Here is a 26,982-nt window from a genome sequence, read left to right on the forward strand (position 1 = left end):
TAAGTGTTTTTCAAGCGTAACAGGTCAATCTGCAGGGATAAACTGACAAGAAACCATTAATAATGGAACTAGAAGTTCATTTGTTAAATTCACTCGCATTCTTCAATTTTATCCTTTCATTAAGCTCAGTAAAATATTTATATAACGTTTAAATACATTAATCGATAGATAGATAGATAGTTTTATTCACCATAGAACAATACATAATTGTATGGGCTTGGTCAAAAATTCAATTGCATCAATTGTATACAGGTTCTTAGGAATAATAATGTACATGACATATATGAGTATTAAGGATTTAAAAAAGTTGAATTTCCTACATTGGCTCTTTCTGTGTACTCTTGGACGCTATAAAAAACATTATTTAAAAAGAAATGTTTTAACATTTTTTTGAATTTATTTTCTTGGGGGAGTATTCGTTTTAACTCTACAGGAAGCCGATTAAACAGTAGTCTTCCTGAAACTTCTGGGGTTTTTTTTAGTACTGCTACTCTGCAATGGCCATTATGAAGATTTTCCTTGCCCCTGGTGTCGTGCTTGTGAACGTCCCTATTTCTGATCAGTGAAGGTGTTTTCGTGCAGGCATACAATATCACATTATACATATATATACTGGGAATGGTCATGATTTTGTGACATTTGAAATACTCCCTGCAGGATTTTCTTGCATTTAGTTTAAATATAACCCTTAACGCACGTTTTTGAAGTGTGAGTATTCTGTTGATGTTTCCATGTGCTGAACTCCCCCAGCAGACTATGCCATATCGAGCTATGGACTCAAATATACCATGATATACTGGGATTAATACTTCTGTATTACAGTAGTTGGCAAGATTTTTTAAAAGGAATAGGGCTGAACATAATTTTTTACTACATTTTTCCATTTGAAACCTCCAGCTTAACTTGTTGTCTATTTCTAAACCCAATAAAGTGGTATGTTCTAACTCAGTAATCAATTGGTTTTCTATTTCTACAGAAATATTTGACTGAAGGTCTCTATTACTAAATACCAAGTAAACTGTTTTTCTTGCATTTAGTTGTAAATTATTTACATGCAGCCATCAATTTACACTATGTATTTTTACACCATACATACTCATCAGATGAATACTTTTGTGACAATCTTCATCACATGTAAGAACTTATGTTAATATATTAAATAATATTTATATTGACGACATTTAATATGGTTGTACCATTTTTCAAAATGAATAAAGTATTATTATCACACTGTCATGGTTCGAATTGAGCTTATGATTGACTATGTGTTTCCCTTATTTCCTGATGGCAATTAATTATTTGGTGTGTGATAGAGTAGTTCAACCTTTTTCATTTTTCATTTATATAGGTTCATTTGTCCCCAACTCAAGTCTAGGAAATGAGTGTAAACTTAGCTGCACAAGTATTTAGTTATTATGCCGCAGTGGTATTTGCATTAGTTAGAATTGATGATGATATCTTGTGTTGTTCCAGATGTTTCGGACATGGATAGGCGGTCAAGTACTAATTTCTAATGCACATCGATTCTAATTTTAATTACTTGAATGGGATAACGGGCAACCAGCACAAGAGAATTGAAGTTGGCACTTAGAAATGGGAGTGCTTCTGTGGTACAATGAAAATCAGCTCTTATTACAATCCAGCCATGGTTGTTGCAAGGAGAGAAAAAGGTAATTAAAATTCTTTGCTGGATTGGAGGTTAGCTAACATATAAGTGATAGGTGGGCTGAATTGAAAACCCAGCAGTTTTGGAACTTAGGCATGAGAAACCTTATTCAAGATCTTATCAAAATTTTTTTTCAATATTGTTAGGCAAAACTGTAGACTGAATCACCACCCTAACCCACAGCAGCTACAGACATAATTGAAAACTGCATTAATTAACATATAACCCAGTTTCAGGCATACAGGTAATCCTTCATGATGAAAGAACACACTTTTCTTTTCCACACCGAGCATTTTAATTATGACCTAGGTTTTGTTGCAGCTTAAAATCATCAGGTAAAAGTTGAATTTTGGAATGTGTATGTACCTATGCTGGGGAAGAGGAGAGGGGCAGAGGAGATGACAAGCAAAAGGATAAAAGGGAGAGAAGGGAAGTTGGGGGAAAGGCTGGATTGAGGGAGAGAAGAGAAGTCGGGAGAAAGGCTTGATTGAGGGAGAGAAGGCAAAGGAGCAAAAGAAGGAAAGTACGGGATGTGTACATGTTGCATACAATGCACACGTGTACACACACTGAACCTTTCATCTATATTTATGCCATTGAATGTAAAAGGTTATACTATGAACCCTAACTTCATATATGATTACTGGCCTTTTGTCTTGAAGGGAGTGTTTTGTTGTGGAGCATTATCTGTGCTAACTCTATTATTTGGTAACTATGAGAGTGAACTGCTATTCATGAGTTGGTCCAGGTTCAGCCAAAATTAGTAGATTTCTTAAAAACTGCTGTGATAAAAGAAGCATGATGGTGTGTTGGAGGAAAGTGTCAGTAAGACAGATCATTAGAAAAGTTAATGTTATAAATGTTAAAGTTAATAATATAATCAATTACAGCCCATGTTTGTAGGCATAACTGTGAGGAAATAGACATACAACCATAGACCATATACATGGTATCTATATTAAATATTGGTCTTTAAGCAACATATCCGGGCCTTAGGGATTGATTTACCCATTACTGTATATTGTTTAATCACCTGTTTACGTTCCCACTTGAACCTATTGATACTGCTGTCTATCTCTCTAGTTTCATCTCAGTGCCCGTATCCATTAATATATCATAGTGCCAATAATTCCCTTGGCATCACAAGAAACCTCGGTTGGTGTCATTAACTTTTCTAATGATCTGCCTTACTGACACTTTCCTCCAACACACCATCATGCTTCTTTTATCACAGCAGTTTTTAAGAAATCTACTAATTTTGGCTGAACCTGGACCAACTCATGAATAGCAGTTCACTCTCATAGTTACCAAATAATAGAGTTAGCACAGATAATGCTCCACAACAAAACACTCCCTTCAAGACAAAAGGTCAGTAATCATATAGAAGTTAGGGTTCATAGTATAACCTTTTACATTCAATGGCATAAATATAGATGAAAGGTACAGTGTGGGTACACGTGTGCATAGTACGCAACATGTACACATCCCGTACTTTCCTTCCTTTGCTCCTTTGCCTTCTCTCCCTCAATCCAGTCTTTCCCACAACTTTCCTTCTCTCCCCTTTATCCTTTTGTTTGTCATCTCCTCTGCCCCTCTCCTCTTCCCCAGCATAGGTACATTCACATTCCAAAATTCAACTTCCACCTGATGATTTTAAGCTGCAACAAAACCTAGATCACAAATTTGATATTATATAATTAACACGAAGTGCGCGTCACCTATCGACCAAGAATATAACTACAGTGTAGTTTCATCGTAAAACAACGTCCTCTGCGAGCGGGTTTACCAAAGAAACAGGTATCACACTAGGTTTTACGTGCGAGTGGAGGCGCCGTGATATGTGGTTTCTCTTGTTGTGGTTACAGTGGTATCGCTGAAGAATTCGTTCAACTTATCGGTTCACAGCATTACAAATTTAGCATGTGTAAGATTTTGATGATAATCGTATAATACATGTAGCATTTTATCAAATAAGATCCTAGGATTAAATAAAGTCACTGCGCCTTAAGCGTAAATTATTTGTGTTTATTCCTGTGGTTAACCTGAGTTCGTCATACACAGTGTATATTTGTGAGTTATATGAGTAAATAAATTAAAGAGGACTCACTTGCCTAATTCGGGCGACGAGTATGAACTACTTTAGAATTCAGCTGGGTTGATTGTTTTTTGTATCTCTATGAACAGAGGCACATTTTTGTTGTGTGGAAGATATCCGTCTTTTTCATGTTTTTAAGTGCTAGGTAGTGTATTAAATATCTCGCTATGTTTGATAAAGTTAATTGCCCATATTCCTAATTTTAGGCATCGTATTAGAACATGTAGTAAACATCTGTTTATTTCAGTATGTCGCTGTCGGTGAAATTAATTTTTAATACTCTGGTATGTGATTTTGATAGGGTTTTTTTCGTGGGCTAACACCATTCCCTTCTGGATGATTCGTCATCCCGAAGCTACCCATTTGTTCATTACCATGGAATAATTTTGCTGAAGAAAGAGAAGGCATATGAAATAGGGTATTTTCACCTCCAGCTAAGGGAATTGTTTTACCGAGGTAAATTTTTCCGCGGTTTTTTCATTTCACTGGTACGGTTTTCTGTGATTTTTAGCAGTCACGCTTTCTAACATTTTCTCTTTTGATTCATTGATCGAAGAAAATTGAACATTTTTATATAGTCAGTTTCTTTTCTTCACTGCGGTATCATAATCAGACCCAAGGTGAAATACTCCTTGTCAATATTTTCTTCAGTGTCTAATTCTTCCAACAAAGTTTACTTGCTTTTCTTTAAATGTGATTTTCATCTTTTATCTCCAGCAAATACCCGACAGATCCCGTCTGTTTTAATGAAATTAGCCAGAGATTATGAGAGGCCCTCATATAACCTAAGGAATTGTGGTAATTGGGAAGACATATCTCCTATTCCCCGGAATGTTTCATCATTGTTTCACCCTGTGAAAAGATTTTTTTGCAATTGTTCGTAGAATTTGATGCTAGCAATGTGGTGGTGTACCCCTTCTTAGGACAGCCAGTGCACAAAAGTATTAATCAGCCTGGCATTGAATGTCTACTCCCTGTAGAATTTGCAAATTAAAAGTCAAATTGTCTTGAAGATTTGACAGAACCCTTGAAATTTGATCATGTATTGTGCATACAAGGCCCATTTATTCAAGATTTCATTGTTTCTAGTAAAAGCTGTAAAGATATTGCTGAACGTTTTCAAATTTATTGCCATTTGTATACCCAATGACAAAGCAATGAGGATAAGCTCTGCACTCTTTTGCTGATAGAGCGAATGAAAAACTTTTTATTTTTTGGGATTTCCTTACTTCTGTTTAGACACCCATAGGCAACTCCTTCGTAACACCTCTTATTTACATTGATGTGTAGGGGTGTAGACATGGGGGCTTGGGAGGACAGTTGCTCCTTCAAAGTCTGACTCCATGTATATCATTAAAAATTCATTTCTGCAGGGGTGGCTGATTTCTTGGCCTAGTTGGCATGTCCATATTTCAATATCTCTATAAAATTACATTTTTTTAGCAGATGAAGGCCCTGGGTGAGACAATTTATCTGTGGAAACTCTCACAACTGTCTATTCTTCCCAACCCACAGGATCTTCCTCTACAGTTCTGCACTTCACTAATCACTCTCTCCCATATTCATTTCCAAAGTCATTAAGACCAGCCATACCCCCTCCTCTCACTTGCCATTGGATCCTCTCCCCCTTTTTATATACATGTAATTAAACAGTTTGTTGCCACAGAAACATAATGGATGCATAAGAAAGAAACACATGAGAATTGAAATTTCCAGTGGCATATCCACCTTTATCAACAGAAGAAAGGTGACCTTTACATTCCTTCATTGAATTTTGCGCCGCCCAACTGTTCAAATATCTCTGTGCAAGGTTCTCCTTGAACACTTGGTGGATAGCTACAGCTGATCACTGACATGCCACCATAATATCCAATACTCCCCATCCATCTGTGAACGCAAATCCCTGTCCAGATGTCCCCATCAATCTCTGGTCTTGTATTGTCTTCAGTCGATTGAAGAAATTGTGCATCCAAATACAGTATCTGCATTGCTTGAATCCATTTTAATTTGAATTTCCAGTAATCTGAAAGGTTTCTCAATTTCATAGTAAAAAATGTTAGTTGAGTAAACAGTGAAATAGGGAATGGAAAAGGGAATTTTGTTGATTTTTTAGATGAAACTTGGGAATTTCCAATTGCTTTGTGGGTGTATTTTCATATTCTGCAGAACTGACATATGTAGATCTTGTATGAATATTATTTTATTTTGAAAGTGAGCTACAAAATATATTTGATACATATATGAATCTAGATTCAGGTCAGTTGAATTTTACCTGCTAACAGCAATTCACAATTAGTCAATTTCCATACATGTTATGTATGGAAATTGGCTAAGTTCCATTCACATTGCAAGATGCAGGTCAAACTTGTGTTATCAAAACAGAGATATCATTTTTAGCAGATTAATCAAAATGTTTTGTATAAGTAGGTATAAGGAAAAGTAAAGCTCAAAACTTTGAATACATTTATAGTCTCAATCTAAAAAGAAATTCGTAAAAATAATTGACTTGATTTTATTAATTGACTTGCCACAGCTGTATTCAAACTATCTAAAGAAAGTGAAGACTTCGACATGATAAAATGTCTTCAAAAGCCACGAAACTCGCAATTTTGAGTATCAAGGCTTAATGGTTGAACTTTCATTCTGATATGTATGATTAAACTTAAAATTGATGTAATCACTGTGAGAAATCCTAGTTTAATATGAATAAGTAAATGATTAAATTCAATAAAATTAATGCTATCCATTCTAAGTCAACCAATCCACTAAATTTAATCTTAATTTACCAATATGCTTCACATGCCCTTTAATGCCTCATAAAATGTCCTTTTTTTAATGTTAGTGCCTAGATCATGAACTGTCCTTTCTTGTTTACTATTCATAATAATTCATGATCCAAGGTATTTTAACGTCAGTTGCAGACTTATTTTCTGGTTTTGTTCACTGTCATTGGTTCATTATACATTAACATACAAAATTAATTTCTATTTTTTCTTTTGCAGTCAATGTATTATTATTGACCTGAATCGGTCACCATTTTATTACCTACCACAACTGTTTATGTACAGTTAAGAAGTGTTCTTTTGAAATTCATTTAAGATTCATGTTGTTGAGTATGACTTTAGGAGAACCCCTTCTTATGTCTCAATTCCAAGAGTTCTTGACGAGCAAACGGAGATGCATACTCTATTGGGTTTCGTAAAAAAGTACCCTGATTCCCATTATAATTAGAATCCCTAGAACTGGCTGCTCCCAGAAATGGCTGTTGAATGTATGCAAGGAGTCCCACTGGTTCAGTTATCCCATCTTTATTTTGTGACCCTATGGTTATAAGTGCTGCATTTGAGTCATATATTCCTCTGGAAATGCCCACATTAGCACTTGAAGATGATATTTGTGGGTGGTATTCAACTGGAAATCCTCTGGAAATGGGAAGTAATGGTTTTTCTGTGGTTGTCTGGGGAACCTGATTTTGATAAAAGCTTGGAGTTACAGATTCAAATCTCCCCTCAGCTGATGTTTTTTGTGGGTTATCCAAAGCATAAGAATAGTATGGAGGTGAGTTGCCATAGTTCAATGGGTTAACAACTTCATATGTAACTCCATCATATGTAACTCCATCCTTATAAAGTCCTAGTTCCTGGTTTTGTTTATTTAAAACTGGAAACGCTGCTTCTGTAGAGCTGGGGTAGCTTGGTGAGCTGATGGAAGCCAAATGAATTGTTGGAGGTGCTACAGTTGTGGAAGCTATCGGTGAAGTTGTTTGAATGAAGTTGGCATTTGGTTTCTCGACATAAATTTGTTGCCTTGGAGAAAATTCCTGATCTTGTTCTTTAGCGGGTTGAAAGAAACTAATAGGGGGGGAGAAGAGTACTTGATCTCTCTGGGAGTGTTGCTGAGGTGAATTAAAAAACAGTGGTAGTGACTGTTGCACTGGTACATTTTGGTAGGGTTGATTAGTAAGAGGACTATTGAATTGCCGGACTGGTATAGGTTGATTTTTTCCTGATGGCAATCTTTCAAATACGAATTGGTAGTCCTGTAATGAAAGAAAATGCATTAGAGAAGTACTTGTTGTTATATTATTAAGAACTAAAGACAGTTTACTCATTTATTTTGCAAGATTATATAGGTGCCACACACATTTCAAAGAATTTTTATGCAGTAATTTATTGCCATTAGTGTTCCATCAAATTAACACCCAAGAGATGAGGCCAATGCAATTATGCTTAGAACATCTGGGAATTTCCAGGACAAAAATGGAAAATATAAACTTGTGAATGGGCTAGAATGGCATACACATTTCCAAGATAATTTAATTAAAAACTATTCATTCTGTTACAGAAGGACAAATTATAGGATGTTAAAATAATTTCGAGAATCTTTCAAAATATGATATTTGTAGGTACTAAATTATAGTATTTGATTTCATTATTCTTGTTGCTGAAATGTTTATCGATCACTTTTAATATGACGACTATCTCTAATCCAGTGGCAAATAGCTTCAACTCTCAGTTTTGCTTAATCTCACCTAAGTTACCTACATCTTCTAATTCTAACCCTAGATGCACTTTCATTTCTTCAGGGTGAGAGCGATTGGATTTCTGACCGAAGGGTCCAGGTTTGATTCCCCGGCAAGCTTCTTCGATCACCCTCAGCACCACACACACTATGTGATTTTTTGGGTTCCAGATCTTCCTGAGAAACCATAACCGGCACAGGGAGAGGGACTGGCCCCTCTACCCTTGTGTGAATTTCACCCTCCGTCGAGATTAGTACTCGGTGAACTCTACCAAACTGACATTCGGGTTGATTACTGTGTTTAGGGTTTATATTGTACTGGGAGTCAGTAAGGTCATCATTCTTTCAAGTGTAAATGGTATTCCTGGCTAAATGTAATTCCTCCATAATTAATGAATTGGAGTAGCTTCTTTCTTATACTATAGCAGACAATGCTTTTCTGAAGGTCATTTCCTGTGCATACCTTTAACTACTGCAGGTTTTGTTTGCAAGAAAAGATCCATATCAGATTCCAAAAATTGTTAGCCTTTCTAAACCATTTGTAGCTGTTCAAAACTTTGGATAACAACTTTGTAATTACTGCACTCAATTTCTATAATCACATCATCTCACTCACAAGTCATAGCGTGACTTCCACTCACTTATAACTATTATAACTGGCTCTTTTCAACTACTGAGCTACATTTGCTATGCATTCAGATTTGTTTTTAACTCATCTATACATTGTTACATCACTCATGGGAAAGACATTTTACATTGGATCCAGGAGTCTCCAGGTGTATCTAAGAAAGGTCCCCATTACTCACATTCACTTATATTCAATGAATATAAAAAATAAGCTCATCGTAAATAAGGCTCAAACTGAACTTCGGAAGTTGCTACTAAAGAGTTATTATATTGTGGATGAGTTAATGAGTGATAATTTGTGATTGACAGTCGTACTACATGTAAGCTTGCATATGCAGCATTAGCGTATTTTTCTAAATACAGTATTACTTGGGATTGCTATATTTAATTGAAGTGTATTTTTGTAAATTTTTCTAATTTTTGCATATCCATCCTAGGGTCACTCATATTCTTAATTTCCATAAACAACCTTTTGGCCTCAATCCCCAACAGGTAGCTCTTTTTATGATGAGATGATACATCTATATAATAAAATCAAACTGCACAGCTTATATAAGTACCCAATTAATTATATCTGTATGCAGTGCCTCGCTGCCTTTCAAATAAAGCAAGCCTAAAGATTCAATTACCAATTTTTTTACAATTTCACATAAAGAATATTCCCCCAGACTTCAGCTTTTTTAAATGTCAATAGTAACCAAATTTCATGATTGTAAAATTTCAAGGCCTCTCAATTACTGAAGTCCTTCAGAAGCAAGGAGTGAAATTCACACTATGTCATCTACTTCTCAGAAGTATAGATATTAACCCTGCCTGCCTTATATATTTTAACACTGTCATCTTTTCCCCTAACTGCATTATGAATTCACAACTAACATAAGCAATCTAAAAATAGACAAATTATCACCACTCACTGGCACAAAAAGAACTTCATCCCGCAGCATCTGTAATCTTTGATAAATATAACCAATCAATATCATTAATTTCAATATTGGAAAGTCAGCTAAATAGATTTTTAATTACTGCCCATAGGATCAGTCTTATAGTATCATTGAATTTCTGTTTGTCAGAAATATACACTGTGATACCTAGATAGTACTACATAATTGGTGTGTCAGGATATTTTGCATTGTTTTAAGACCCATGGTATTTGTTGATTGCTATTATAATTACGTAACTAATGGAAATTAAATCACATTATTAACTAGGTTAGTATTAGTGAGCCAAACTGCCATAATTCATGCATGAAAACTGTCATTTAATAATCTATCAGCCATAATAGTAGCAGTTTTCAATGTTGAAAGTATATCAACCAGAATTTTTTGTTGAGTGTAAATAGTAAGTGCACACATTCCCCATCCGAATGCAGGGAACAAGTTCCTTCCAAATTTCCCAATTTAGTTTGATCAATTACTTTGGTGTTATTCCATTTTTTAAATTACCTATAGGTAAAAAATTTTATGAAATACATACAATTATTTCTTGTTTTACCTGGAGGGAAATTGTGCTTATGCACTGCCTGGGCAGTGTACGAGAGATGTTGCATTTTCTCGCTATTGATCCCGAAATAAAGATTAAAAAATTAGTAGAATATTACAAAACTTATGCATTATGCTCCTTTGCCTTGTTTTTTTAACATTGAAGTACATTTTGCATTATACTGACGGAGTTCGCCAGAAAAGATTCAGTTGAAAAAGAATAAAGCAAAATTTTGGGTAACTACATAAATTAGATTTGTGTACCTCGCAAGGTAATGCTCCGTCTAACACATCGCGTTAACCCTCTATCCGCACTTAGCAGTGCCGATCGGTAATCATCGAACACCTTAGAATTTTTCAATATTAAAAGAAATCCGACCTTAAAACTAAAATGAAATTAAATTAAAACCGCATTTATATCAAGCTTATCATTTAAAGTTCTCTGTGCATTGTCAGAAATGTTTGTTAGAAACCAGTGGACGCATAATATTCGTGTTGGCTATAAACCCTTGGAACGTAACTACTTATTGTAAATATTTACTTCCTGCTGATATACAGCCTGTATTCAAATAACTTTCAATAATAATAATTTATCAAGCTACCAATCTACGTAAAACGACGGCGACTATGGTGGACGCCACAAGCTGCATAAGTTTTTATTTTTCTTCTTACATCAAGACGCAGACGAAGTAGCGTCGACCAAAAGCACATTCATATCCTTTAAACTTGGCTTTACATGGTAAAATCTCTTTTCATTTGACTTAACATGAATCAATGACCCTTATAAAATTACCCTCAAATTCTTTAGGGTGGATTCTTCGCGATGTCTTTCGAAACGGTCGACGCCATTCCAAAAGCACCCAAAACAACCGTTGCTGCACCGACCTTTGGGGAATTGGGAAAAGCTTGCCGCGATATTTTCGAAGCTGGATATAATTTTGGTTTAATCAGCGTGAATTTTAAAGCTGAAATAGAAGACTCAGTTGAGGTGAAAGCTGGCGGCTCACTTATTGGTGAAACTAAAGTCGTCTCTGGAAACATGTCAACGTCATATAAAATGAAAGAACACGGGCTGAAATTAACAGAGAATTGGAATACGAACAATACCCTTAGCATAGAAATATCTGTCGAAGATAAGCTGGCGGAAGGATTGAAGCTAGGTTTAGATACAACGTTTTCAACAGTATCAGGAGATAAAAGTTGTAAATTGAAGACCCAGTATAATACGCAGGGGCTATCATTGACCACGGATGTGGATATGATCTCCAATGGGCGTACTTCAAGCGCCAGCATCGTGTATGCATACGGCAGGTGGCTAATGGGTTATCAAATGGCCTATGACGCCTCCAATTCTGTAATATCCCAAAATAATTTCGCATTTGGTTATTCGTTGGACGATTTAGTGTTATACTCCAGTGTCGGAAATCTCAAAGAGTACTCTGGTTCCATTTACCGGAAGGTGAACCCTCAACTAGAGACAGGTATTCATTTGGCATGGCAGTCAGGAGAGGTAAAAGTTTCAAAACTCGGAATTGGATGCAAGTACAACGTCGATGAAAATATTTCCGTCCGTGCTAAAGTTGATGAGACCTCCAATATTGGACTAAGTTTTCAGAAAAAAATACGGAATGGAATTAGTTGCACCATGTCAGCTTTAATCAATGGAAAGAATATTAACGAGGGAGGGAACAAGTTTGGCGTGGCTTTTGATTTTGAAGCCTGATGCTGATAATGACCTTGGCAAAGCTCTGCTGTAGGGAAATTGCCATAAGCGGGAAAACCTGCAGCTGTCAGAGAAGGAAATGCTAATTGTTATTAGTTAATCAATCAAACTCCATGTTTTAAAATGATACACGTATAATGATCTATTTTGCAATCATTGATGTTAGTTGTTACATGGTATAGCCGTGAAATCTGACAATTTTCAGGAATTTCGGAATAAGCCTCAAGTATATATAAACGTAAATTGTGACAAAATCACTGATGCTGTTGAAACTCATCGATAGAGTCCTGCTTATTTCCAGTTCCTATTTAGGTGTGGAGACAACAAATAACGGAAAAACATGTAGCATCTCTTCCAATAATAAAGAACTCTATGTAGACTTTCATAACTCACAAGAAACCTCGAATTCTGGATTATTTTTACTACTCTAACTAATTCTTATATTTTTCTCGTCGGACAATATCCATGTCGCCTTAGGAAGCTACTATAAATATTGCTGGTGACAATTTTAATTTTTTTACGTTAATGGTAGCCTCTACTTGATAAAATAAATATCTGAAAACGATTTTGGGGAAAATTAATTTTACCAATGTACATCATCTTGAAAATCATCAAAAAATGTTACTAATATCAAAAAGTGACAAAATCAGTATCTGAAATTTTTATTTCTTGGACATTATTGGGTTTGGATACATCTTTTTTGTCACAATTCATTTGAAGTTCATTTTCTTTTAATAAATAGAATGAAGATTAAGTGTCTCATATTTTCCACTGAACATTTTCATTTAATTCCAAGTTTTGTATTTTTTCAAACTTTAATGTGAGATTAAATCAATTGAGCAATGTTACCATTATGTACCCGTTTCATTGTCTAAGGTTGATAATTTATATCCTTTAATATGTACAGCTCTTGAAATGATCACAAAAAGTTGGAAACAAGCAAAATGATATCGATATAGAAAATTCCCAAAGCTCCATTTTTTTTGTTTCAAAATTTGGTCAAATCATACATCTAAGTGATCTTTATTTCACATACTTAATAATCATATTGAAACTTAAAACCGCTTGATAGGAAAACTTATGCTAAGTAGTTCACCTAAATAGTGAATGCCTTCTTGCTCTGTAATTACATTTCAAATATCCCAACCTAAAATTTAAAATTCATATTCATACAAATAAAAACATTTTGTGTTCTCTGGGACCTGAAATAAGGTCAGTAAAAAATGTTTTATCTGTTGCCATAGATGAAAAATAATTGCTCTAATGGAGTTAGAAAAGATATAATTTACTCTTTATTTAATTATTTGAAAAAGCATGCATATCATGTCATGATTTATTCATCAAAAAAAATTATCATGTAGATTTTATCAAATACATATGTATACAACAATAGTAACATGATGATACATTTCAAGAGAATTACAGGCATTCACTAACTATGGTATTAGGCATTTATCTACACTATAAAACATTCTTTTAAATAAAAAATATCTGAATATACTCTTAAAGCTTAGTAAACATATCAGTCTTCAGAAAGGAAGAGGTTAATTGTACAGCATTAGACCCATGTACTTGGACCCTTGGTAGGTGCATACCTGTATAATGCACACCAAAGTTATGTATATTATTTTATGTTGAAATAATTGTGATTTTAAACATCACAATGTGTAGAGAACTTATTTATATTAATTATTTTGAATGCTGAAGTGATTGGGAAATAAATATGTAAATAAAAGAGGAAACAGGTTGTACTGCCTAAATAATGAAAGGTGATTTAATAATTATTTGCTCGTTATTTCCAATGGTTTCAGAAAAAGTAGTTTCCTTATTCAGAGTTGCATTGATTACTCTCTAAGAGTACAGTTTTCATTTCCATATTTCAATATAAATCTCCAAAAATCCCATGTTACATGGGTGCTAAGAACAGAGAGTATCATGACAAAGCAATGATGACCACTGAAGTCAAATATATGGGGGTTTGGAACTCTGCATTACATCAATCCTCTCCCTTGGTTTGAAAATATTTTTTTGTTCTTATCTGTTTATGGTAGAAAAAGTTTTTTTTTCACACGTCCTGTAATGAATTATATGCTAACATTTGTTTTTATCATTTGTACATAAGTGTGCATTTTTGAATTTATCCTTGTGAGGAAATTAGGAATGACGGTAAATGTAACACATATCTGTATGTAGTAGATCAAGAGTAATGGCTATGAAGATCAGTATTTTCTGTGGCTTGGAAGTCATTATACCTAAGTTAGACTAATTTCATTCACGTGATAGATAGTTCCCTTATGTTATTAACACATATAATGATTGTAGACTCACCTTAGATGTCTGTTCTGGGGCATCTTCCTGGGGTGGCTCTTGAACGGCATAACCCCCTTTGACACTTGGCTTCTGCAGTTGTTGTAGTACTGCTCCTTGGTAGAAAAATATTAATTTGGATCAAATTACCACATAGTTAAAGTTGTGAACACCAAAGTGATCAATTTTTTCAACTAATATTGAGATGTGTGGTAGTTTGAGTTATTATCAATAAAAATAAATGTGAATCACCAAAAGTATATGCTCTCCCATGAGAGAACTTCTCAGCAATTCTATTTCAGAATAGATAAGTTTAGTAAATCTATTACTGGTGATATTTTCAAAGCCATAATTTTAAAGCAGACATTTTGTTGATACAGCAAGGTTCAAATATATACCTGCATGTCTACAGCAAACAGTCAAGTGTTATATGGAATTATTAAATCAGTCACTTTTACAACCTATAAATTATTTATAATGGATGTCTAAATGCCAATGACCAAATCAGCATAGAAAATCAGATGTATTAATTACATGTTCATGCCAGTATATGGGTCAAGCACACAAGTGTGGTGGTATGATAAAGGGAAAAAAAATTTTTTAACACTTTTTTCTTTATAACCATCCAATCCAGTAAAGCATTTGATCTCATGAAAAGCTTTTCTTGCACAAAAGTCATTATGCTCATGAAAGTAACCAAAATAGTAGTTAGTCCTAGTTATAAAATTTTTTTTCATGGTCAAGGTACACGGGTGCTGGTCCACAACTGGGACTACATGTGTGTGAATGCAGCTTAAGAGTCAATGAAACTTTATTTTTACTTTGGAGACAAAATCAGTATTTCTTGATTAACTCCCTAACCATCAGTATTCTCTACCATGAGGAAAAACTGTCTAAAGATTCATGCAGACCTTTTTCAATTTTTTCATCCCATTTGTGAAGATATTAAATGTGAAGAAATTCAAAATCTTCACCATGGCTTTCCATGCATTCAGATCATTCTATGACTAAATTGTTGGCCATGTCTCTATTGACATAAAAGAAACTTTCTTTGAAAGAGATTATCCCCTTTCAAAAGGCTTGTCATCACCCACCTAAAATGTGTTTTTTTTCTTTCCCAGGTAGAATTAAAATCCTTTTCAAAAACAGAATTAGAACCAATTTTGCAAGCTAACTAATTCGCATCAGTTCCAAGGTCTGTTCCAAAAGTAGTAGGATTTTGTTTTTGGCAGTGGTTTCTGTGGCTGGGTCCAAGGGAGGGGAGTCTCTGGAAAGGCTGGAAGCTAGTGGCAGTTAGCTCTCAGCCTTTGCGAAGTGCAGATCATTCGCTTTGCATGGCCTTGCTATGCTCCACCATGAATCGATTATTGGTGCAATGCCATCAAATTTTGCATGAAGCTAGGCAAAACCGGAAAGAGACTCATGACATGCTCAAGGCAGCTTATAGGGATAACGGTACAGGTGGATGGGGTGTTTTTGAGTGGCGCAAGTTATTTTGGGAGGGTAAAGAAGATTCAGGATGCCCTTTGACATCAAAAAGTGAGAAAAATCTTGCAAGAGTGAAGGTTTTTTTAGACAGGTATTGAAGATTAAGTATTCATATGGTTTCTGATGAATTTGGCATCCCTAAAAGTGATGTGCATTGACTTGTGACTGAAAACATGAACATGAGAAAGGTGTATGCGAAGTTGTTGCTATGAGGGCTCTCAGGCGAACAAAAGGAAATTTGCACATGATTTGCTGAGAGATTTTGGGTTATGCCTCAGCCACCGTACAACCCTAACATTGCCCCACAAGACTTCTTCCTTCACCTCAAATCCATGCTGGCAGGACATTGCCGCAGCTTGGTGGAAGCATTAAAACAGGCTGTGATGAGGGCAGCATACCAGGCACTGCCTTCCAGAAGGCATACAAGGCATGGAAAACCTGCTTGTGGCGGTGTGGATACACAAGGGTGCCACTTCGAAGACATTTTGAGTGGATTTATTGACTCTGACAATGAAGTCTTTTTAATCAACTCAGTCCTACTACAAATTCCAAGAAACTACAGGAGATGCCGCAACAGTAACTTTTAATTTTAATGGAGTCATCAGCTATTATGCATTTCAATACAACAACTTCAGAGTGTAAAAATCATTCGCCTTGACCGGGGTCTCGGTCAAGGCAAATGATTTTTTCAGTAGTAGGACAAATTCAGTTCCACTACTCTTTGGAAAGACCTTTTATTATGCTGTTTGGCTGCCTCTCATCGGACTTAAACTTTCTTAAACATATTTTGAAAAGTTTGAATGTGGTCAGAACCAATCTGTAAGTTGACTATGAATTATTCAATTACACTATTCCTTCGCCTAAGAATTCAATAATGGAAGTAGACTTGGAAAACCTCAGTTATGCAACAACCTGCTGAAGGACTTGATAATTCATTACCCAAGAAATATGCTGGGAAAACTTAAAATCCAGACTCAAAAGTTGCTATATTTCAGTCATAAGTTGCTAATTATTAGAATTTACATTAAGTTTGTTAGTTCTCTATGTTTTTCAGGTGGTATAAATTTACATGCATTGGTAATGTCATGCAGTAATTTAATTGTTACCATACTGAAACCATTTTATAATTTGAACTCATTATTTATTTAACATTATCTCTTCACAATTAAAATAATCAAAATTAATTTTACTTTTTTCTATGCAACTGAATAATCTAAAGGGTGAAGTTTGAAAGTGTTGGCTTTCATTTAAGTTCTAAAAATTTATGTACAACTGTGAAAGTTTAATTTTAAAAATATGAACCAGTATGGATCATATATTGAGGGTTAGTGGGATGTTATAGACTTTGATTAGATACATAAACATACCTCCTGATGGCAAAGAGTACACTTGAGATCCAATTTGGTCAGTTCTCAATCCAATAATTTGGGGTTGGATGAAGTGAGAGGTTTTCTGTGGCTCCTGAGATGCAGTGACATGTCTTCCTAGACCCCCTAGTGCTGTCAATGGTGTAAGGACTGACAGTGGCACTGATGCTGTCTTAGGCCTGTCTGGTCCTGCTCGTGGTGACAACTCTGACAATCGAGATTGCTTCACTTTGGCTCCTTTCTCAGCTTGTATTGGGTATTGAGCATTTGCTGCCATTGAAAGCAAAACCACCAACTGTGGAGAAATTTGAAATACCTCAGTAAAGGGATTATAATACAATTTATAATGCTTATACATACAACACTTCTCCACCTTAATGGCCCTTTTCTCCGAGTCCTTTGATCTGTACCTTCAGACTCAAATGTTGATTTTCTCATATGTTATGTTTCCACATTTTAAACTTTCCGGCTTCTAACACTACTTTATTTTGAAGTAAAAATCCTCCTATTCATAAAACTCTTTGCCATTCAAAATCTTCTTAACATGCATCTAAATGGTTGCACCTATAATGCAAAGTGCAGATTTTCTAAAGGGGACAAAGAAAGTATAGGAAGGTCAAATGCAGTTGATATTACTCAGCACTCAAACATTTTGAGTGATGATAGATGATGGGTGATATAGCTGTTTAGCATAAAGTATTCAGTATTTAAAACAAAACTCTAAGGGTACCATGGACAGCACTTAACCTCCTCCACCACTTCCTTAGAATTCTTGCTGAGAAGTGTCTTCTCCTCCATACCCATTGGATTTTTACCGTATTGGAGTGTATACTCATTTGAATGTGGAAGGCCTATACGTGCACCCACCTAGGTCAATATCATTCACCGAATGCTGGTTGTAAGCAGTGTCTTCCTCCTGTTCTTCTTCAAGCCATTGCTATGGAATCAACAAAGAGGAAAAGGAGAGATTTTCAGTGTCTGAAAAATTTTTAATTTGGTATGAACAACAGATGCTATCATACAGGACCTTGTGACTTAAATGAGTCTCTCCTCAACCACTTCATGAGCAATCTTGAAAAATGACCAAGGTATAAAAGATTACGCAAATTTATGAGTATTCAAGAAGAGAAAATTTGGATCAGGAAATCGTCTTGGAGTACATTTTATTCAAATGGCTCCCACATTTGTCCAAATTAAAAATCCCTGCAAATGGTTCCACTTTATAAGAAGCTTTAGAGGAATACAAAGAGCTTAACATGCCATAGTTTTATGGATTTAAAGGGTAGCTCACTTTTTTACAACAATTAATTGATATTGTCTTCTATAAAATCACTGGAGAAGCAGAATTTGTGTATCAATTAACTCCTATCCACCAACAAAGTTAGCAGTGCTAGATGTATTGCGAGCAATCAAATATTTCTTGAAATCTTACTGTTTTGGGGGAGTTTCCTGTCTTACATTGAATGTAGGTATTATTCGATGGATACTGATTGAGTGTATGTTTCTTCCAATTGGTTTATTCTGAAAAACTTATTTTTCAGAAGTGTCCATTTTTTAATAAAATGTGCACCACCAATAAAAGATCACATGATGTTACCATATTTTTCCTCTTGAAGATGCTTAAACATTATTAGTCTAACTAATGGAACAACGATTTAAAAAAACATTTTATATTGAAAATATGCATTGATGTTAATATTTAGCTGAAAAATTAGTTTTCCTCTTCATAGCATTTTATTTTCAATTTTTTGCCCTCCTTGGTCAAGGTTTTGGTAAACATATAAAAATTTGATTGTTTTTGGCATAATTTAAATTTCTATCCACCCCATTTGTCTTACCTATATGGCAAAAACATTTTACTCCTAGGGTAAGAATTGCTCAATAATTGCCTTAAGGACTGCAGAATTGGTTTTTTTTATCTTCATCATCTTAAGTTATTGATCTAAGGAACATTTTTTTAGTGGAACTCATTGCTTCCTTGATAAATGTATTATTACTCATTCTTGTTCAACTTGTATACTAAAGGTCAAGGACAATAATGGGAAACATTGCCATACTTCTTTATTTTTTTCTGCTCAGATTTCACTGCAACTGCTCACTACTGTTTGTTCTTTATCTAGTCCATGCTCATTCCTGTCACTAGTTTTCTCTGATTTCTTTTCAGATAAGTAGCATTATGCTCCACTTCACTTCATGTAAAAATCATATGAATATAGCTATGGCTGGTTTGGTCTATTCTGTTCCCTTTTCTTGTAGAAGCAAGAAGAATTCTATTTGATCCTTTGCTTCTAATTACAAGTCAGTCTTTGTGTAAGTATGTCTCTGCTCTTTTTTTAATTCTTTGGTAGTTTATTTTTGTTAAAATCTTATATTGAAAGACCTCAGGCTAAATGTTCAAAATTTGGCAGGCGGTTGTCACCAAAACTGTAGGCCTCTGATAACATGGTGGTGGCAGCAGTACTCTGGTTATTCATGTGTGAATGTTTGTTATGATAATATTGATTGTGATGATGAAGAAAACCAGATATCCCTATGCCCCAAAATGAGTTGGCTATTTTTCCACCACTCCACCACCTCCAAGGAGGAATTTACTGGGGAGATATTATGTGAAGAAGATAAAATGAATCCTCCACTATTTTATGCAGTCCAATTATTATTTTATTATGATTTTTATGCAATGTACAATGTTTTCATAATAAACCTTCTGCCATGTTTGTGATACATTACATGGTATTAATGTATTAGGCCATTCAGTAGTGTTTATGTGCAGAGTTTCAGGTGGATAATATTTCACTATTTAAGGCACGAGATGTCATGTACATCTGTTGAAGTCATTGGCAGCAACTAAAATGCACTTGTACTGGGAAAAATTTTAATTTGAAATAAGTATAAAAATTTGAAGTTCCATATCTTGAAACTGGAGAGAGCCAAAAGAATGGTCCTTCAAAGTGTCAGCATACTGAATGCTAGATTGGTTCTAGAATCATTAAATGGAAGAAACTGGAATATAGTCCATGCATCATTTTAAATTATTAAAGCATCATTAGAAAAGCTGTCTAATAGCTAGTTTTTATGCAAGGGTAGAGTTCGCCCAGGACAAAATTCTCACGGGATGTGTGTGTTTCTCACATTCAAATTCTTGCTTTCCCTGTGTATCCAACCAAAAGTGGTTGTACCTAGAAAAGCACACAGCATAGGCTTATCTAGAAATCTCCAGGAACGTCACGCAAATCATGAACATACCTGTGTATACTAATGACTTGAATAAAAACTGGGGACTCTATAGCAACCAATGCTCTACCACTAAGCTACAAAACTTTAATATAGTATTTTATAAGTTTGCTGAAGTAAACGATGAATATTGATGTATTTTTCCATTCTAACAGGTTTTTACAAATTAGTTCTTAAATTTTCTGTACTCATTAATTAATATATAACTTGAATGTGTAGCACTCAAAATATAAATATCTGTAATTTTAAATTTAAAATGTCATGGGAAAGTAAAAATTCTCTCTTGTCTAAGAGAAATATAAATATATATAAATATATATATATATATATATATATATATATATATATATATATATATATTTATTTATTTATTTATTTATTTGTATATAACTATATATGCGGGTCGCGGTAGTCCAGTGGGTAGAGCGTTGGACTGTTGACCGGAGGGTCCCGGGTTCCATCCCTGGGCAAGGCACTCTGGGCACCTGCAGCTCCACCCAAGCCAAAGTGATTTTTTTCGGGTACCAGGTCTTTCTGGGAAACCTTAACCGGCGCAGGGAAAGGAACTGGCTACCCTACCCTGATGTGTGAATTTTCACACGCCGTATCTCCACGAGGTCTGTCCAAAAAGTATTGCGAATTTTGAATTTCCGCTGGTCACGTATATTTGATTTTTTTGTGGCATTCTGAACGGTACTTCTGTCTCTCCCTTATGTCGAAAATTTCGGCCATTTTGAATGTTCTGTTAATTTTTGACAGCTGTTTTGCTGGGACGTGTTTTGGTTTGTCTTTGATTTTTGCCAGTTCCAAATAATGGATCTAAGATTCTGTAACAGATTTTGTGTGAAAAACGAAAATATGTGCGTTGACGAATTGCGAATGTTGATTGTGGCACGCCCGAGCACGTCAACAACAGACAAAAACATTGATGAAGTGAAGAAAATAGTATTGGCCAATCGTCAAATCACCGTCAGAGAAGTTGCTGAGGACCCAAACAAATCGATTGGCTCGTGCCATTCGATTTTTACCAATGATTCGGGCATGACCCGGGTCGCCGCGAAATTCGTACCAAAATTGCTCAATTTAGACCAAAAACAGCAAAGTTATGAAAACATTGCTAATGAGGTGTTGGACTCAGTCCGCGACGGCCCAAATTTGCTCCAGAGGTTCACAACTGATGACAAATCAAGGCTTTATGGTTAAAAATAAAATTGGTTATGACGTGGAAACTTAACTTCAATTATCCCAATGGAAGCTGCAGCAGCAGCCAAGACCGAAAAAAAGCAGGCCAAGTTCGAAGGAATGTGAAGGTTTTCCTTACAGTTTTCTTCAATTGCAGGGATAATGAGTTCTTGCTACAAAGTAGAACGGTAAATAAAGAATATTACCTACAAGTTATGCGCAATTTGCGCGAAGCAATCTGCCACAAACGCCCGGATTTGTGGAAGAACAAATATTGGCTTTTGCACCATAACAACGTTCCTACGCGCACATCATTGCGCGAATTTCTGGCCAAAAATAGCCCATTATTCACCGTATTACCCAGGTCTGGCCCCCAACCCCCAGTTTCTTGTTCCCGAAACTGAAGAGGCTCATGAAAGGACGACGCTACGTTATGATTGACGAGATGAAGACTGAATCGAAGGAGGAGCTGAACAAGATCACAAAAAATGATTTTTTTAAGTGCTTCGAGGATTGGAAAAAACGTTGGCACAAGTGTATAATATCTAATGGGGATTACTTTGAAGAGGAAAAAGCAAATATTCATGAATAAATAAATATTTTTGAGAAATCACAAAAGTCGCGATAATTTTTGAACAGACCTTGTATAGACGTTTGAAACGGCTTTCCATAGTTTATAACATCAGAACAAAGATGAGGCACAGGAGCAAACATCGAGCTGGAGTTTTTAACCTTTTCCTTCACAAATTTCTTGAGGAAATCCTAAAACCCACAGCCCCCGGAATAATTAATGAACAAATGAAAAAAATCTAAGAAAATCTGCACACCTTGCGTACACCATAGTCACTTGTAGACTGCACTATGGAAGAACTGCACGTTAGATGTTCCTCCTATTGATCGATTAATGGATTCCAAACTTTAAGGTGCGAAAATTAGAGCCGGCCAGCGCAAAATATCTGAATTTTTCGGTGCAGGTTCCAGCGACATTAAACTTGGTTACGCCCGATGTTGTGGATGGGGCAAGCATTAGAAGTAAATTGACTTCGGAGTTACCTTTGGATGAAAATTCTAATTTCTAGTGGTGACGACCGCCGCCGTTTTGTGGGGCTGAAGAATTGGCCGATGCGTATAGCTCGACAAAGTATTCTCGCGGTTTTGCAAAATCATGTTCTGCTCGGGCGTGCCCTTATTCGAAGGATTACTCTTACTCTCAGTTCAGTTGCGGTAAACTCAAGTATCAATCGGATCATATGTTCGAAGTTAGCAGGGATTTACAACTTTAACAAGAATTTGTGCAATAAATAGAAACATTTTTCTTTGAATTGGTAAAAGCAATCTTGGATTTATTTATTTGAAATCTCGAGTTGATACACTGCCATATTACAGTGCACCTAATAGCAAGCACGTAAAGTCGGAATTTAAGGACCGAAAACTTACTTTAAAAATTTAAAGTGATGGAAAAGTTAATTGAAGGTGATGAAAAATGTTCAATGTACAGTAGTAAATGCATTTGTCATTTTGCATATACGTGACTGCATTCAAATTTGTTGTCTTATTTGAAAGTCATAACTCCTGTAACACACGCTCGACTCGACTTATTTTACAGACAATGGCATTTCCGTTGATTGACTGATAAGGTTTTCTCACAGCGATTAACCTCAATTCTCTTTGTTTCTGTATCGTTAAGCATGCTTTTTGGGGTTCGCTATAGGTTGACGAGTTACATCGCGTCAAAAAACCCAAGCTATATGCTGTGCATATCTTGTAATCTCTCCAGAAGAAGGAATTCGTGGCAACACGAAGAGTCGTCATTAGCTGTCCCTAAAGGAGCAAAGGGGAGATACGACGATACAGGCTAGTTGGCAAGGGTAGTAAGGGCTCTTACCTAGGGCTTCTTACTTTATTTTACGCGGGCATGCAGCCGACGGGAAGGATTTCATGATCTTAGGCATGATTAACAGGATGGGTATGCACTTCGAGGTAAATAATATTCTCCCAACCTTCGTCGAGTTCGACCTATGTTTTTTAAGTGAGGCAAATTTGAAACTGAATAAATAAAATCTTCAGAAGCCAAAAACTATTAGTACACATTCCGAGAAATGTATATTGTTGTATAAGAAAGATATTAGGAAACTGCTGCTAAGATTTTCAATTCTAAATTTGTTTGCCCTTACATAAATATTCACCCTAATGAACATTCTTAGAACTTACGAGTAGTATACAGCATGCCTGTATTACCAAAGCGTAAAAAGAACAAAGTCAAAGGACTACCAGAAATTTACCAGCTATAAAAACAAAAATGATCAAATGCATGCATGTGGTAAGCACAAGGACGGATCGATCAGGTTTTACGGAAGTAGTGAGTACACGAGATAATCGGCCTACATACTCACGTATCAAATGGATAAAACGGTTAAGGTCAATTGGAAGGGTTGACTGCCGCCGGGAGATTAAAATACAAACATTACCTCTGCCACTGGTGAGTGATTCATCTACTGTGCACTATCAAAACTTCCCCGGCTGATCAAATTTCCCTTTTTTCATTTGAATAATAATCTAATATAGGCTTAGGGGAATGAGAGGCTGGAAACATGTGTTGTTTTTTCATAGCGAACATTGTTTTAATAATGAAAAAACAACTCTCGCTTTCCCGTTAATGGACGAATAGATAAAATGCATAATTTGATGAGATTAAAAGTTGGAAAAAAATTTGAGACGAGTAATTTCGTGTTTTCAGAATAACTTAATTTGAAAAATAGTTCAAAATGTTACCACACCTTTATTTGACATATTTTAAAGTGATAATTCGCATTTAAGCCTCGTGTCAAATCAGTTGAGTTTGATGAGGATTTGGATTGCGTTTTCCCGGGGTGACATGCTGAAGCTTAACGGCGTATCAAAGCAGTCGTTCCTTGCGATTTCATTCCACTTTTTCCGAGAATTTCCAGTTCTTTGGAGCGCCCCCTCCTTACGCTTCATTTTATACTTTCAACTAATTCTTTAAAAAAATGTAATTTTCGTCTATAATGAAACGCTTTCAGATATATCATCCAGGTGCTACATTAATTTGATTTAAATGAACAATGATGTTAATCTAACTTTTATCTTTGAGAAACGGGCCCCTGAACCCTCTTTCTTCCCCCTCGGCAGAACCTGATTATTGTTATGATGATATTTGTAAATGCCGTTGCCCTCAGTCTCTTGTGGGACTGATCAGTTCGCAAACAACCTCTCGATCGTACAACATCTCACTTGGTCATTGAATCGTGCTCATTCCCTCCTCCTCTGCGACGTTAGCAACGATGGATCAAGAATAAGTGGTATCAGTAGTTTTATGCAAATAGTTTTAAGATAAATCCGTCGTATTATTTTCCCATCGAGGTTAATGTTCCCAGGATAATTTCGAGAGGCTGTCCCTCAAATTACTATTCCGTTTTCCAACACTCGAGATAAGGATAATTGATCGCACTAGCATAATATCTCCTTTTGATCTTGAATGTGGGGCTTATTCGCTCTCATCCCTCCTTTCTTCTTAAATAAACAGTAGAAAACGTTTACCTTCCACCAATAGTAAATACGCCTAATTGAAATCGGGAATAAATCCTATCGTTTCTGAGGTTCCTATGACTTAAAGACAAATTTAAATCATTATATTATTAACGAAATATTTCGAGAAGAAAGCCAATTTCGATTTTAACCAATCTTATTATAAACCTTTGAATAAATAAGACAGGTTACAAATCAAGTTGAGATACTCTCTTCAACCCCTTTACGATATTCTAGCATAGTACGCATCTCGTTTGAAATTACTCTTTCCACTCTGTATCTAGGAGCACATAAAACTGGAGATTCCATGAAACAATCTGAAACATTATTTCATTAATTTTTGTTACTTGCAAGAAGCAAATTTATGCTGACAAATATGTAGTATGGTGTATAACGCTCATAGCAATACTGTCAATGAGTACGTATCGCGCAAAAAACGTTTCCATTTTATTCAAAGGCCATGAAACAGAATAAAATACTTCTTTAAATGCAATTGCTTGAAACCGGAAATTTTGTTGCGCCGCATGCAGTAAGGCTTTAGGTCAAATTTCAGAACGCATTCGGCCAACTGCGATCAACAAGGCCAGTTACTTATAGCAGGCTTGGAGTAGGTCTAGATGGTGGAATATCCATGCAAAGTTCAAAAGGATTGTATTCCTTAATGTTCACAGAAATAAGCACAAGTCAAATCCAATCAACCAATTCACTCAATTTTAAAGAAAGTGGAACCCTTCTGCCGCTACTGCGACCACTCGCTACTCTGCTCCACTGTGGCCTTCAATCCCTTATAGGTTGCGCACTCTATCTTGATCTTTCACAATTTTAATATTTTCTTGTTTTTTCCTTTCTTTACTTCAAAATAATCTCCTTTTCCTTCGAAGCAACTGGGAGTCTTACAGCGTGTTTTATGTATAAATTGTTCTATATCCATTTTTTCATCTAAACTTCTTTGTTCATTTACTTTCACTGAAACAACATTGATCGAATGTCCATCAAACTAATGGTTCTTGTCAATTTCACCCACACTCGCATATCAGATGCTTCTTCGAGATCCCAATCCACAAGTGGGGGGGCTCGTTGACTCAAGGAAACTTAAAGGAACTAATAAATGTTTATGCTAGTTGGGACCTTTACTTCGAGGAAAACTAGAATTTTTTACTTTAATTCTATCAAAATAACAAATGAGTAGCACGGAGTCATATCTTAGGGTGAGGTAGTATGTAATCGCATCCATCGTATCTGATGTGCTCGTGCTGTTTCCTGGAATCACTGATCATTTCAAGATGCCCACAGCTATGATTTTAAAGTCCTTGAACTCATGTTAAAAACACAGTAAAACTCACCGCTAGTGCCCTCATTGTCCTCGCTCCTCCCATAGGTCTAGCTCCGCGACAGAAGAACTCTACTTCTTCCTCACGTATCCACAGCAAAAATCCCGTCGTGGAGCACAACACGTAAAATGATGCCTGAAGGAATCGCGGTCCCTTATAATGATTCGTGGCGGGGGTGGGAGTGAAAGGAACGACTGGCGTGTTGAGGCCGGGGAGGGAGATGGAGGATTGGGGGGAAACGAGGGAGTGTTAAGTGGGGGTGGGTGTGGCGATGTGTGTGTGGGTGGGGAGAGCGGCGTGGGAGGATGGAGAAACGAAGGTAACAATGCCTCAAGGAGGAGATGAGGGTCGGGGAGCTTCGAGCGATGATGGTTGGCGAAGGAAAAAAAAAGAGATTTTCTGCGCGTGGAGGTGATTCTT

The 26,982-nt window shown here is 35.9% G+C and overlaps 1 protein-coding gene across 1 annotated transcript; it reads right to left on the reverse strand.

Annotated features, from left to right (window-relative positions):
- Positions 1-5,945: 5,945 nt before the first annotated feature.
- On the reverse strand, positions 5,946-26,711 carry LOC139693417 (uncharacterized). The gene is made up of 4 exons (XM_071591552.1): positions 26,575-26,711; positions 17,273-17,567; positions 14,439-14,533; positions 5,946-7,800 (listed from the first exon to the last, which is right to left on the reverse strand). Exons 1-4 carry the CDS (start codon positions 26,605-26,607, stop codon positions 6,883-6,885), a joined length of 1,341 nt encoding a protein of 446 aa, XP_071447653.1. The 5' UTR covers positions 26,608-26,711; the 3' UTR covers positions 5,946-6,882.
- Positions 26,712-26,982: the final 271 nt, after the last annotated feature.

The sequence above is a fragment of the Hetaerina americana genome, unplaced genomic scaffold (assembly GCF_022747635.1).
Source record: "Hetaerina americana unplaced genomic scaffold, ioHetAmer1.1.p SCAF_49, whole genome shotgun sequence".
Classification (NCBI taxonomy): Eukaryota; Metazoa; Arthropoda; class Insecta; order Odonata; family Calopterygidae; genus Hetaerina; species Hetaerina americana.

Bases quoted from the DNA above. Each gene is read 5' to 3' on its own strand.
- LOC139693417 (XM_071591552.1), bottom strand. From the start codon at position 26,607: ATGGGAGGAGCGAGGACAATGAGGGCACTAGCG. The intron at 17,568-26,574 runs GTGAGTTTTACT...ATTTCTCCACAG, and splicing joins GGACAATGAGGGCACTAGCG to TTGGTGGTTTTGCTTTCAAT. The intron at 7,801-14,438 runs GTGAGTCTACAA...CTTTCATTACAG, and splicing joins CCCCAGAACAGACATCTAAG to GACTACCAATTCGTATTTGA.